This window comes from Sabethes cyaneus, chromosome 3 (assembly GCF_943734655.1).
Source record: "Sabethes cyaneus chromosome 3, idSabCyanKW18_F2, whole genome shotgun sequence".
Taxonomy (NCBI): Eukaryota; Metazoa; Arthropoda; class Insecta; order Diptera; family Culicidae; genus Sabethes; species Sabethes cyaneus.
In genome coordinates this window covers 180,490,764-180,504,128 of record NC_071355.1, presented here as the reverse complement: position 1 = coordinate 180,504,128, position 13,365 = coordinate 180,490,764, and the positions used below count along the sequence as shown (strand labels likewise).

At 41.1% G+C, this 13,365-nt stretch overlaps 1 protein-coding gene across 1 annotated transcript in view; it reads left to right on the top strand.

Moving 5' to 3' along the window:
* The window catches only part of LOC128740468 (neural cell adhesion molecule 1), a 46,207-nt gene extending 33,078 nt beyond the window's left edge, over positions 1 to 13,129 (top strand). The window contains exons 9-10 of the mRNA XM_053836008.1: positions 11,688 to 11,990; positions 12,813 to 13,129. Of these exons, the coding sequence (XP_053691983.1) occupies positions 11,688 to 11,990; positions 12,813 to 13,129 (620 nt within the window). The remainder of the gene's footprint in view (positions 1 to 11,687; positions 11,991 to 12,812) is intronic.
* Positions 13,130 to 13,365: the final 236 nt, after the last annotated feature.

Below are 13,365 nucleotides of genomic sequence, written 5' to 3'. Positions count from 1 at the left end.
CCGGTCATTAGATTCGGAGGCGCATCAGCGGAAGTAGTGCTTTCTATGGGATTCACATGTAATTGTGGTCGAACAAACTTAGTCTTCATGCAAAGTGTACTCTATACACGACGCTCAGACGCGGTTGTTTTCTGCGGGCATGAAACGTAGGTAATGCTCGGAAAGGACCTGCGACTGTTCGAAGTTTACGAGAGACTAGGGATAAGAACTACCCGGCTAGAATTCCGAGTATTTTCTACCAGCTACCTCAAATTTAGAATTAAACAATGGAGTTGTTGCAACTAGCAACGTGGAAGATACCCACACTATGCGCTCTTACTACAAAAACATGCGAGGATTTTGGAAAAGTTAGATCCAGTCTTTCTAGCTGCAAGCAAGTGCGACTACGATGTTATTTTGTTGATCGATACATGATGAATGTTTATTGTTTATATAGTGCGCAACTATTCGGCAATGACTTTGCTGTTAATCGCACTGATCGTAACCTCTCGAACAGAATCAAAACCCGTAACACCTGTTTCCGATACTGTAAAGTAGCTATAGGTTAGAATCGCTAAGCCTCGTCGAGTTGTGAGTGTGGGCGTGATCTACTTACTCCCGGATCGACGTAACGATATAAGCAGCATTCATGAGTACGTGGAATCTTTCGGTGCTGTTGTTTAAAACTTGGATTTATTTATTTATTTATCAACTTTTTTTAATGGGGCTTTCAACCAGTGTTTGGTTCGCCCCCATACAACTTGGAAGTTAGTGACTATGCTCTAAAGTTTGGGTACTATAGTCAGCCTCAGCTTCGGTGGTGTAACTCAAATGACGGGACATTTCAGGTTGATTCCTTAACTGCTTTATCGTAACTCCTATTCCTACCTCCTCGTGGTACTAACCGGGATACGAGCAACTTTGGTGGAGATCGGGTAACCAACCCTGGTGGAAGCCAAGGTCGTATGCTGACAGGAAAGGAGGGCTCTTTCGTGCTTCGTTGGCCCTCCGGCGAAACAGGGGGTTGGTGTAGCAGGCTTTGCAAGCCGTCACCACGAAAAATGCTAAAGCACGGAACGAAGAAAAAGGAAATTCTTACTGGAACAATCGGAATAGACCCACGCAACGAAAAAGGACTATGGATTGGAAAGTCGGGACGTGGAACTGCCGATCTCTCAACTTCCAAGGGAGCACTCGAGTGCTCTCCGATGTATTGAAGAGCCGCAAGTTCGACGTCGTAACGCTGCAGAAGGTGTGCTGGAAGAGCTCAACGGTACATACGTTCAGAGATGGGCATACCATCTACCAGAGCTGCGGCAACACACCCGAGCTGGGTACAGCTTTCATAGTGATGGGCGAGATGCGAAAACGGGTGATTGGGTGGTGGCCAAGCAATCCTCGAATGTGTAGGTTGAGAATCAAGGGTTGATTCTTTAATATAAGCATCATCAACGTGCATAGCCCTCACCTCAGAAGTACCGATGACGACAAGGATGAATTCTACGCGCAGTTGGAGAGTGAATACGATTGCTGCCCAAAACATGATATCAAGATCGTCATCGGGGATTTCAGTGCTCAGGTCGGCCAGGAGGAGGAATACAAACCGGTGATTGGAAGGTTCAGTGCACACCAGCGGACCAATGAAATGGGCCTAAGACTTATCGACTTTGCCGCCTCCAAGAACATGGCCGTACGTAGTACCTTTTTCCAGCACAGAATCCATCACAAGTACACCTGGAGGTCACCAAATCAGATAGAATCACAGACGATCACCACGTTTTGATCGACAGTCGGCACTTCTCAGACATTATCGACGTCAGATCCTATCGAAGCGCTAACGTTGACTTGGACCACTACCTAGTGATGGTTAAGATGCACCCAAGACTCTCCGTTGTGAACAACATTCGGTACCAACGCCAGCGTCGGTTAGATCTCGCGCGGCTGAAGCAGCCAGACGTCGCCGCAAATTACTCGCATTTACTCGAAGTTACGCTGCCGGAAGAGGACGAGCTGGACGAAGCCCCTCTTGAGGACTGTTGGAACACTATCAAAACAGCCATTAGCAGTGTAGCGGAAAGCTCCATCGGGCATGTGGCCCGGAATCAGCGGAACGATTGGTTTGACGATGAATGTAGGAGGGTGATGGATGAGGAGAACGTTGCGCGGGCGGCCAAAATGCGCAGTGCCACACGTCAGAACGTGGAACGGACACAAACAGAAGAAGATGCAGTGAAACCAAATCTTTCGGGAGAAAAAGCGCTAACTGGAAGAGCAGGGATATGCAGATTAGGAGCGGCTGCATCGTTCTCAGGAAACGCGAAAGTTCTACCAGAAACTGAACGGATCCCGTAAAGGCTTTGTGCCGCGGGCCGAAATGTGTTGGGATAAGACTGGCAGTATTCTGACGGACGATCGTGAGGTGACCGATAGGTGGAAGCAGCACTTCGACGAACACCTGAATGGCGCCCAGGCGGAGAACCATGGCGGCGGGGAAAGCGATTTTGACGGTGCAACAAACGAGGAAGAGATGCCAGTCCCAACGATAGGCGAAGTTACGGAGGCCATCATGCAGCTAAAGAACAACAAGTCAGCTGGAGAAGATGGCATCGGAGTGGAGCTTATTAAAATGGGACCAGAAAAGCTGGCCGTTTGTATACACCGACTAATTGTTAGAATTTTGATATGGAACAGCTACCGGAGGAGTGGAAAGATGGGGTTATCTGCTCGATCTAATAAAAGGGCGACAAGTTGGACTGTGAGAATTATTGAGCGATCACCGTTCTGCCGCCTATAAAGTGCTGTCTCAAATCATTTTCCGCCGACTATCACCAATTGCGAACAGATTTATGGGAACTTATCAAGCCGGCTTCGTCGAAGGTCGGTCTACGACGGATCAAATATTTACACTGCGCAAATCCTCCAAAAGGGCCGTGAATACAGAGTTCCTTTGCAACATTTGTTCGTTGACTTCAAAGCCGCATATGATACCATCGACCGGAAAGAGCTATAGAAAATCATGGACGAGAACAGCTTCCCCAGGAAGCTCATCAAACTGATTAAATCTACAATGGATGGTACACAGTGCTGTGTTCGGATTTTGGGTGGATTGTCAAGTTCATTTGAATCACACAGAGGGCTTCGTCAATGTGATGGTCTGTCATGCCTGCTGTTCAACATAGCGCTACAAGGTGTTATGAACCGAGCGGATATCAACACGCGGGGCACGATATTCAACAAATCTAGTCAATTCGTCTGCTTTGTCGATGACATGGATATTATCGGCTGAACATCTATGGCGGTGGCTGAACAGTACACCAGACTAAAGCGCGAAGCAAAAAACATTGGGTTAAAGGTAAATACGTCTAAAACAAAGTACATGCTGGCCTGCGGAACCGAGGCCGAACGACACCGCTTGGGCAGTAGTACATATATTGATCGACGACGATGAGTTTGAGGTAGTCGATGAATTTGTCTACCTTGGCTCACTGGTAACGGCGGACAATGATACCAGCCGTGAGATTCGGAGGTGTATTATCAGCGGAAGTCGTGCTTACTATGGGCTTCACAAGCAATTACTGTCGAATAGACTAAGTCCACGTACAAAGTGCACCATGTACAAGACGCTTATTAGACCGGTTGTTCTCTACGGGCATGAAACATGGACAATGCTCGAGGAGGACCTGCGAGTGTTCGGAGTTTTCGAACGACGAGTGCTAAGAACGATCTTCGGCGGCATACAGGCGGAGGATGAACCATGAACTCGTACAGCTCTATGGCGAACCCAGTATCCGGAAGGTGGCTAAAGCTGGACGGATACGATGGGCAGGGCATGTTGCAAGAATGCCGGGCAACTACCCTGCAAAGATGGCGTTCGCCTCAAATCCGGTAGGAACAAGACGACCAGGAGCGCAGCGAGCAAGATGGTTAGACCAGGTGGAGCGAGATCTGGCGGAGAGTACTCGGTGTCCGAGGAATTGGAGAGCGATAGCCCTCAACCGAGTTACATGGAGAAACTTTGTTCAACAGGCTTTGTCTTAGAACGGCAAGCCACCTAAGTAAGTAGTAAGTAAGTAAGCTTTATCGCCCTTCAGTTCTACACTTATCGATGGTTTTGCCCTACAGGGCAAAAGGATTGACAGAAGTCAATGGCATAGTCAACCGAAACACTTGATTTTGTTTTGTCTAACGAAGTTGCAACACCCGTCTATACCGTTTCGGAACCCATTGAGCCTTTGATTACTCTCAACGCAAACCATCCTGCTTTAGAGGTTCTGTTGAATCTCCCAGTGCCTATCATTTTTCAGGATCCCTTCGGAGATGATGATACACTGAACTTTCGACGAGCTGATTATGTCGGGATTAGATCCTCTATCTTTCGCATTAATTGGTAGACACTAAACTCTGCTACATATTATGACGATGCCGTCGAATATTTTCAATTAACAATCTTGAATGTGATAAATGAATTTGTATCCAACACCACCACGCCACCAAAATCTCCTTGTTCAAACGATCGCCTGTGCAGACCAAAACGGCAAAGGGCTAGAGCTCTGGCTGGTAAATGGCTATAACAGTGCAACCTGACCACTTTCAGTTATAGCAACTCTTATCCCTACCTCCTCGTGGTGCCAGCTGGTAATACAACCAAGTCCCGGGAAAAACTAGAAACTAGAACACTATGAACACGTAAAAATTGACCAGAATAAGTCAGGGTTTAAAACTGTTTTAAAGGGTTTGTCCACGTATAACGCTTCATAGATAATTTACGTGAAGATATACAAGTATGGTGTCTTTGACAAAGTTGTTTGTATTAATATTTACGATAACTTTCCTGAATGTATCAAAGTTCTATCTCGAATATACGAGAAAATAAATTTCGTATCTCACTTGAAAGAGAATTCACCACCCAAAGATTTCTCTCACAAGAAGGGGTTTGTTATACCAAGAAATTTTCCTAAAGACACTACATGCGAAAAACTTTACATTTCGGCGCAATATCACACGATCACGTATTTCGCTGTTTGGACCACTATGCGATGGTTCGACTTTTAGGCTTTGCTGATGACTTTGATATCATAACTTTGTGAATTCATCAGATTAAAAGCAGAAACTAGTTGAATCCATCTGCCAGTCAATAAAACACTTATTAAATCGGCTGTCCTCTACGGAATTAAGACGACTATACCGCTTACTGAGCACTTAAAATCCTTGGATTTCGAATGGAAAGACTTCTTCAGTTTGTCTTTTACAATTAATTATTCTTTAACCGACCTTACCTCCTTACTTTACCTACTCCTTACCGACATATTCATCGGACTCCACACTTTGGAAAGTAACATCACTGTTGTTGTATCACTGTTTAATCGAATTATAATATGTAGTGACAGCTTCTTACGACGAGTGAAGGCACTCCTTGCCTCGCGTTACGATTATGGTTACAACTTATGTCATAAAACTTAAACCACCCTTACTCACACACACAGGATTCCTGCTTTCAAAATCCCGAGGATCCTTATTTCATGGCATAGAAAATTCCTTTACCGAGTTATAGGAATCTTAAGGATTCCTATTTCTATAAGTACGGCATTCTGTACGAATTTTATGCAGAATTCTAATGCGAATCCCGGATTCATCCGGATAGTCATCATAGAATTGAGAAACTCCCGCAAATTCACCGCATCTCTCGATGACAATTTTGGATTCCATTAAAAAAGAGCTACCATGCTGCATCAATATCCGGACACTTAAGCAGGTCTTATGTTTAATATGCTCCGTAAACAATAATTTCGCAACATTCTAGTAATTGCTTTGTACCATAATCAAATATCAAGCTTAATTTTGCAATAACACGTCAATCTATATAATAAAACCAAGTTGGTTCGTTTGTTTGTAAGGGATAAACTCAAGAACGGCAGAATGGAATTGCATGATTCTTTTTTCAGTTGAGGTGTTTTGGTTTGCTTCAGGTTTATACGCAAAAAAAAATATTAAAAATCTACGCGAAAAACTGAAAAATAGTAAAAAACCGATATTTTACTTTTCCCGCCATTCGTCGCATAGACAATATTTTAGACTACTATGATTATTATCGGTGCAAATCAACCGGCGTCGCATTCAATATGAAGCGTCGTTGCTGGGCTAACAAACATGTTGATGAGGGTAACTTTGATTGAATGGTCAATAGTGCCTGATTTTCACAGAACATCTGTTCGTTACAACTGTGTTAGAAAGACTGAATACTGAAATACTTAGAAACTGAGTTAGAAATGTTTGTTCGATTTAATCGACGTTTTTCGGCGAAATAAGTATGAAGATTTTTAAATACCAGTTAGTCTGGACGTTTCGAGCTACTACTGGTCTTCGCTCATCATCTGCGGACAACTTTTTCGTCCATTAGGTTCTACTTGGTTTATCTTTCTCCAAGTCCAAGTAGAACCTAATAGACGAAAAAGTTGTCCGCAGATGATGAGCGAAGACCAGTAGTAGCTCGAAACGTCCGGAAAAATCTTCATACTTATTTCGCCGAAAAACGTCGATTAAATCGAACAAACATTGCGGTGGCGGAGATAATCTGAAATCAACATTAGTTAGAAATGGTAATCTTTCCAGAATCCTAAAACTTATTGCCAAATATTCATTGAAAACATGTGGAAAATGTTGATTTTTCAATTTACAGCACTCAACAGTTAAGCTAGCTGTTAATTTATTTTTTATAAAAGTAAATTCAATAGCTCTAGATAATGCCTAATTCCGTCTGCTGTAGTTGTCCGTTAATATGGTATGCAATATACATATATTGAAACAGAATCTTTATTCTTGCTAATAAACAGTTTTATGGGCTAGCAAATTTAAAAAATAATAAATGTTGTATAATGCGTTGGGGGTTCAGTTTATAAAAGAGCCTAATAGTCTAAAACTAATTCTTTCACATCATTTATCAAATTAATGAAATTAACCAGAACTGGAAACTTTCTACGTTGTATGCGTTTCTAATGCATGTTTACAAATGTTTCAATGACTAAAAATTAGGTATGAAGTTATATGACCGTCAAGTGAAGAATATACTTTATGTATTAAATTTAATTGAAAAGTGTACTTGAAAAGAATATTAGCTAAAATAAATTAACACTAAAAGTACATGTAACCCATTAGAATAAATCGTATTGAAAACAACGTTAATTATTTTTTGTGCTTTTCTCTTCTGATTACACTTCTAAAAGTGCAAAAAGGCTCATAAAATTATAATTCTGTTTCAAATTGTTTTGAAATACCAAAGTAATAAAGAAGACAAAAAAGGGTTTAAGACAAGGCGTACATTTATTTGCATTTTCGTATGTTTGAGGAGCCCAGCAAGAAATGAAATTAGCAAATAAAATCAAATTTAAATTCAAAAATTACGGTGGCAATCACTACAAAGCTCTGATTTCGATAGAGGAAATCGAAAGTGTCAACAAATTATCTATACCTATAAAGAAGGATTTCTGTCTGTCTGTCTGTCTGTCTGTCTGTCTGTCTGTTTGTCCCATGTTCCTTATAGAATCGAAAACTACTGAACCAATCGGCGTGAAAACTTGCATGTAGAGGTTTTTGGGGCCAGGGAAGGTTTTAGTGATGGTTAGAGACCCCTCCCCCCACTAAGAGGGGGGGCTCCCATACAAATGAAACACAAATTTCTGCAAAACTCGAGAACTAATCAAGTAAATAGAACCAAATTTGGCATGTGGGTGTTTTCGGTAACAAGAATTTATTCTAGGGTAATTTGAGACCCCTCCCCTCTTTATAAGGGGAATTATAACTCCTCTCCCCTTTAAGAGGGGGGGCTTCCATACAAATTTCCTCATAACTCGAGAACTAATCAAGTAAATGGAACCAAATTTGGCATGTGTGTGTTTTTGGAGACCAAAATTTTTCTATGATGAATTGGGACCCCTCCCCACTTTAGGAGGGGGGGGCTCCTATACAAGCGAAATACGAATTTCCTCATAACTCGAGAACTAATCAAGCAAATGGAACCAAATTTGGCATGTGAAGGTTTTCAAAGGCAAAAATATTTTCTATGATGAATTGGGACCCCTCCCCACTTTAGGAGGGGGGGCTCATATACAAGCGAAATACAAATTTCCTCATAACTCGAGAACTAATCAAGCAAATGGAACCAAATTTGGCATGTGAAGGTTTTCGAAGGCAAGAATATTTTTTATGATGAATTAGGACCCCTCCCCACTTTAGAAGGGGGGGCTCATATACAAGCGAAATACAAATTTCTTCATAACTCGAGAACTAATCAAGCAAATGGAACCAAATTTGGCACGTGGGTGTTTTTGGAGACAAAAATTTTTTCTATGATGAATTGGGACCCCTACCCACTTTAGGAGGGGGGGCTCCTATACAAATGAAATTCAAATTTTCTCATAACTCGAGAACTAATCAAGCAAATAGAACCAAATTTGGCATGTGGAGGTTTTTGGAGGCAAAAATATTTTCTATGGTGAATTAGGACTCCTCCCAACTTTAAGAGGGGGTGCTTCTACACAAATAAAATACAAATTTCCTCATAATTCAAGAACTAATCAAGCAAATGGAACCATATTTGTCATGTGGGTGTTTTTGGAGGCAACCATTTTTTCTATGATGAATTAGGACCTCTTACCTTTTTAAGAGGGGGGGCTCTCATACAAACGAAATACAAATTTCCTCATAACTCTAGAACTAATCAAGCAAATGGAACCAAATTTATCATGTGGGTGCTTTTGTAGGCAAGAATATTTTCTATGGATTTCCCCACTCTAAGAGGGGGGGGGGGCTCCTATACAAATGAAAAACAAATTTCGTCATAACTCGAGAACTAATCAAGCAAATGGAACCAAATTTGACATGTAAGTGGTTTTGGACGCAAGATTTTTTTCTATGGTGAATTGAGACCCCTCTCTTCTTTAGAAAGCGAGTTATGGCCCATCTCCCCTTTAAGAGGGTGGGCTTCCATACAAATGAAATGCAAATTCCTCTTATCTCGAGAACTAATCAATCAAATGGAACCAAATTATGGCATGTGGGAGTTTTAAATGGCAGAAATTTTTTCTATGGTGAATTACGACCCCTTCCCCTTTTAAGAGGGGAGCTCCCATACAAATGAAATTCAAATTTCCTTATAACTTGAGAACTAATCAAGCAAATGGAACTAAATTTGGCATGTGGGAGATTTTGGAGTCTTGAATTTATTTTACATTAAGTTAGAGATCTCTCACCCCTGTGGTAGGGGGAAATGGACTCTCATACAAATAAAACAGAAATTTTTGCAAACTCAAAAACTAATCGAACTCGAGAAATTTGAGACTCTTCCATAAAACATTAGTCAATACAAGACCACAAAAACTATCTATAGTAACACTAGATCATTCAGGACGAGACGGTCGCGAGTGTTGCCGGTGACCCGCCGTCGGAAGCGCCGCCCACTGGGGGCTTGCAAAACTCGAGATTGTGACAAAGATCATCCGAGATTCATGATTTATGTACAACACAGGTTAATTTGTGGCAATACGAAGTTTGTCGGGTCAGCTAGTATGTTTATAAAGCAAAAATTTGCGTAAAAAAGAACATGCAAAATTTCAAATCAATAATGGGGGAATGCACAAAGGCGAAAGAAAACATTTGAGGGCGTTGAACAGAACAATCATAGATTTGGCGGCAATGAAAATATAGTTGGTGGTGCAATGATTCTGTTCTCAAAAAGTTTTGAATGTATATTGCATATCATTAGACAGTTAGCTGCAGTAGACGGAATTAGGCGTTATCGAGTCTACTTTTACAAAAAATAAATTGACACTCAGCACAACTGTTGGGTACTGAGAATTGAAAAATCAACATTTTTCACATGTTTTTAGCGTATATTTGGCAATAAATTTTACGATTTTGATTGCCATTTCTAACTAATGGTTTAGCACAGTTGTAAGAAACAGATGTTCTATGAAAATCCGGTAGTCAATTAACCATTTCCTCAAAAGATAAACTTCTAAAAAACGCACAAAACTTAACCTACACTTTGAGTACATCCAAAATTTACTATTTACGGCATTTAATTCAATTGGTGGCAGTACGAAGTTTGCCGGGTCAGCTAGTTTTATAATAAAAACTCAATAAAATACATTTAAATAAGAGAAATAAACAGGCTTGTCTTGTTCATAATTCCGGACACCTCACATCTCAGTGAATCAATATCCGGACACTTTTGAATCGGTTTCTGGACAGGCAAAACTTTTTCGTATTTTGTCTAAGAAATGTATGCCTATAATATAAGTACACAACTTATCACTTGTAAAATGTAGTATTAAAAAATCATCTCTTTATACCATCTTTTACTTTTAATGCCACTTTGGCGTCATTAATGGTACGATTTTAGTCAAGTGCTACACTGACCCACTTACCTAACCAGAGAACGGAAGCTCTACATTAAATACCTCAAAGTATTTTGGATTTCCAAATATTTTGACGGTTCAATGGATCGAGACTCCTTCTCTTACCACACCTTCTGCCTAGTTCAACAAGTCCTTTCGCTTTTTCTAAGAAAAACATTAGGTAGTTACCATCAATTGTCCAACATGTCCGGATTTAAAAACATGGTTTCAAATCCGGACAGCGTAATTATTTATAAAAATACACTTTATTTCAACACATTAATGAATGAAACCGTCTCAATTAATTAAAACTAACCTTCTTTGTTAATACTGAGCCTAAAAAGTTGGTTTCTTTGTAATAATAAGTTCCCAAAACCTTAAATCGTGAAAGCATTACTTTTTATTAATCTGAAATAACTCGCAGGAAAAAGACACCGTTTGGCAAGTACGTTACGTTTGGATTTATTTAAGTTATTTCGCGCAGCCTACTTAATCACCGATTATGTTTAAACGATCTTAGATACATTTAAAAAGTAATCCACATAACTACACATAATAAATTGTATATATTCTTACTTAATAAGGATAAATTAGTGAAGGTTTCCGGATATTGGTACCGTCCGGATTTTGATGCAGCATGGTACTACTTTAAAATGGGTTTTACAACCAGCTGATTTAGCTTTTTTAACATTTCTGGATTTTCTGTTGGTGATCAGATGATCTCAAAATCGTTTCAGGACACTGTGGATTTGGAATAATTCAACAGTTTAGATAACTAACGAGTAGATATGACAGGGTTCTCACTGCGAACGTGCGGGATCGATTCGCAACACACTTATTCCAGTGGCGCCATTCTGTAAATAAATGATCTTACCCTGAACGCAAATGTCTGTTGTGCTGATTCTAAACACTTTTAACTTATTTCAGAAAAATGTTCAAATGCATTCTTTTGTACCAAGAGCATAACAATCTTTAATTATCCATTAGTATTTCACATGTCATTGACGTCAACACGGATATTGCGACGCGGTCCTCTGCGTTAAAAAAATGCATATGTAGAAATTTGATTTGCTGTTCCATTATCTTTGAATTGCGTTTCTCACCACTTTCGACGCTGAGGGAAGCAATAAACGACCTACACGCATGATGCGTGCTTGACGAAAAAAAAAAATACATGCTCGCACATAAATTTGATCGAATAATGATCAAATTTGCTTTTAAATGACGTCATGCCGGGGGAAATAAAACTGGCCTGCGTTTTTATCCGTACGTACAGCTGAACTAACCGAAAATATTTTCCATCCTTCTCTTCCACAGTGCCCCCACGGGGAGGTCACGGAGCGAACGGCGGCTTCGGAGGCTACGGTTCCGGTGCGGGTGTGTACGGTGGATCCGGAACCGGCAATGGTGCCGGGACTGGACCCGGCACCGGAGGAGGCGGGAGTAACCTAGAGAAGGCACGCAATACCCAAATGCCGGCACCGATACCGTCGCGGCAGCCACCGCTCTGGATACGGAACAGCGGGTCGGCCTCGAGTACCCGCTGCGGAGGCCCGTTTGGGTTCGGAGCCGCCTGGTTCGAGGGTGGCTCAGTGCATCAGCTTCCCCGGCGGGGATTGGGTGCAGCTTTCGTTAGCTGTTGTTTGCTGATGATTTATAGTCTGTTGATGTTGCTGACATTTACATGAAATTATGTCTATGGGTGTTATCACTACTGTTAGGATGCGTGTGTGCATATTATCATCATTATAAATACATCTTTATATAAATCTATGCATATTTATACGTGGAGCTGGCAGTAGGTTTTGGAACGAGAAACCAGGGAAACCACAGGGAGTGCGGTCGGCCGCAATTAAACGGACTATGATTGGGGTTTGGATTGTGGGTTCAATAAATATCAAAATAAGTGCGCACATATTGCTGACTGGTGCACTCTGTTTCTATTGCAAAAAAACGCCGGTTGACCAGTGGTTAGTTGGGTTGGTCAGAATGTTTGGCCAACAGCAAAAAACTGATTTTATTGGAAACATTTTCCAAGTAAGTTATGAATTTCAGGCCGAGCGCTATTTGCTCTTTGATATTTAAACTAATTTATTATTAATTTTTTATTTTACATATGCAAATACACCTCTCTTCAATTTTGCATTTTATTTTAAGCATGTTTTACACACATGGGAATCCTAGAACAAAAATCCACTCATGGAAAACCACTCACCGATAGTAACCTTTCATCAGTGGCTAATAAAGAAAAAAACAATATACGTGTAGATTAGACAAGCGTATGCTGCCCGATGTGAGTAACAAGTAAAAAACCGACAAACCTGTTCGGAAACATCAACAATCATCACCTGCCTGACCTGGCCTTCCGCCGACCGACGTGCGAACGGATGCCTACTGATTGCCATTTAGTTATAGTTTTTCGCTTAGATGAACCACACCTAGGACCTATCGGATCGTCACGTCACGACAGCCAGCGGCAACAATTGGATGGTTCCGGTCAGCCACAGCTGCTGCTGGTTCGGTTCGGTTCGGTTCCGCCCGGTCCGGCGGCAGGTATGTTGCTACTTTACCACCACAACGGGTCAAAGTTTGGCATGCCCGCCGTTACATGTCCACATTTGCGGTACATTGGTACGGGAAACATCAACCATAAAGGCTTTGCATCGGTCTTTAATAATGCTGGGATGAGTTGTATAGGATTTATTTATTACGTGTTTCCGGTTACGAGTTTGCTTTTTGTGCTAAACCGAATGCGGTAAATGGTTAATGTAAAATCAATGGATTTTCCGGTAAAACCACCACGGGCGGGTGGTTTGGAATGACCGGTAGATCAGATTTCGATACACATCATAGTAATTGCTCTGTTTGTACTGCCCCAATGCAATGGTGGCATTTGATTTTCAATGGGAAAAATATAGCTTACCCGTTCAATAAGTGCACTTCATAATGGAATAATAATTAGAGTTTGATAAAACACATTTGGTAGAAAGGTAGC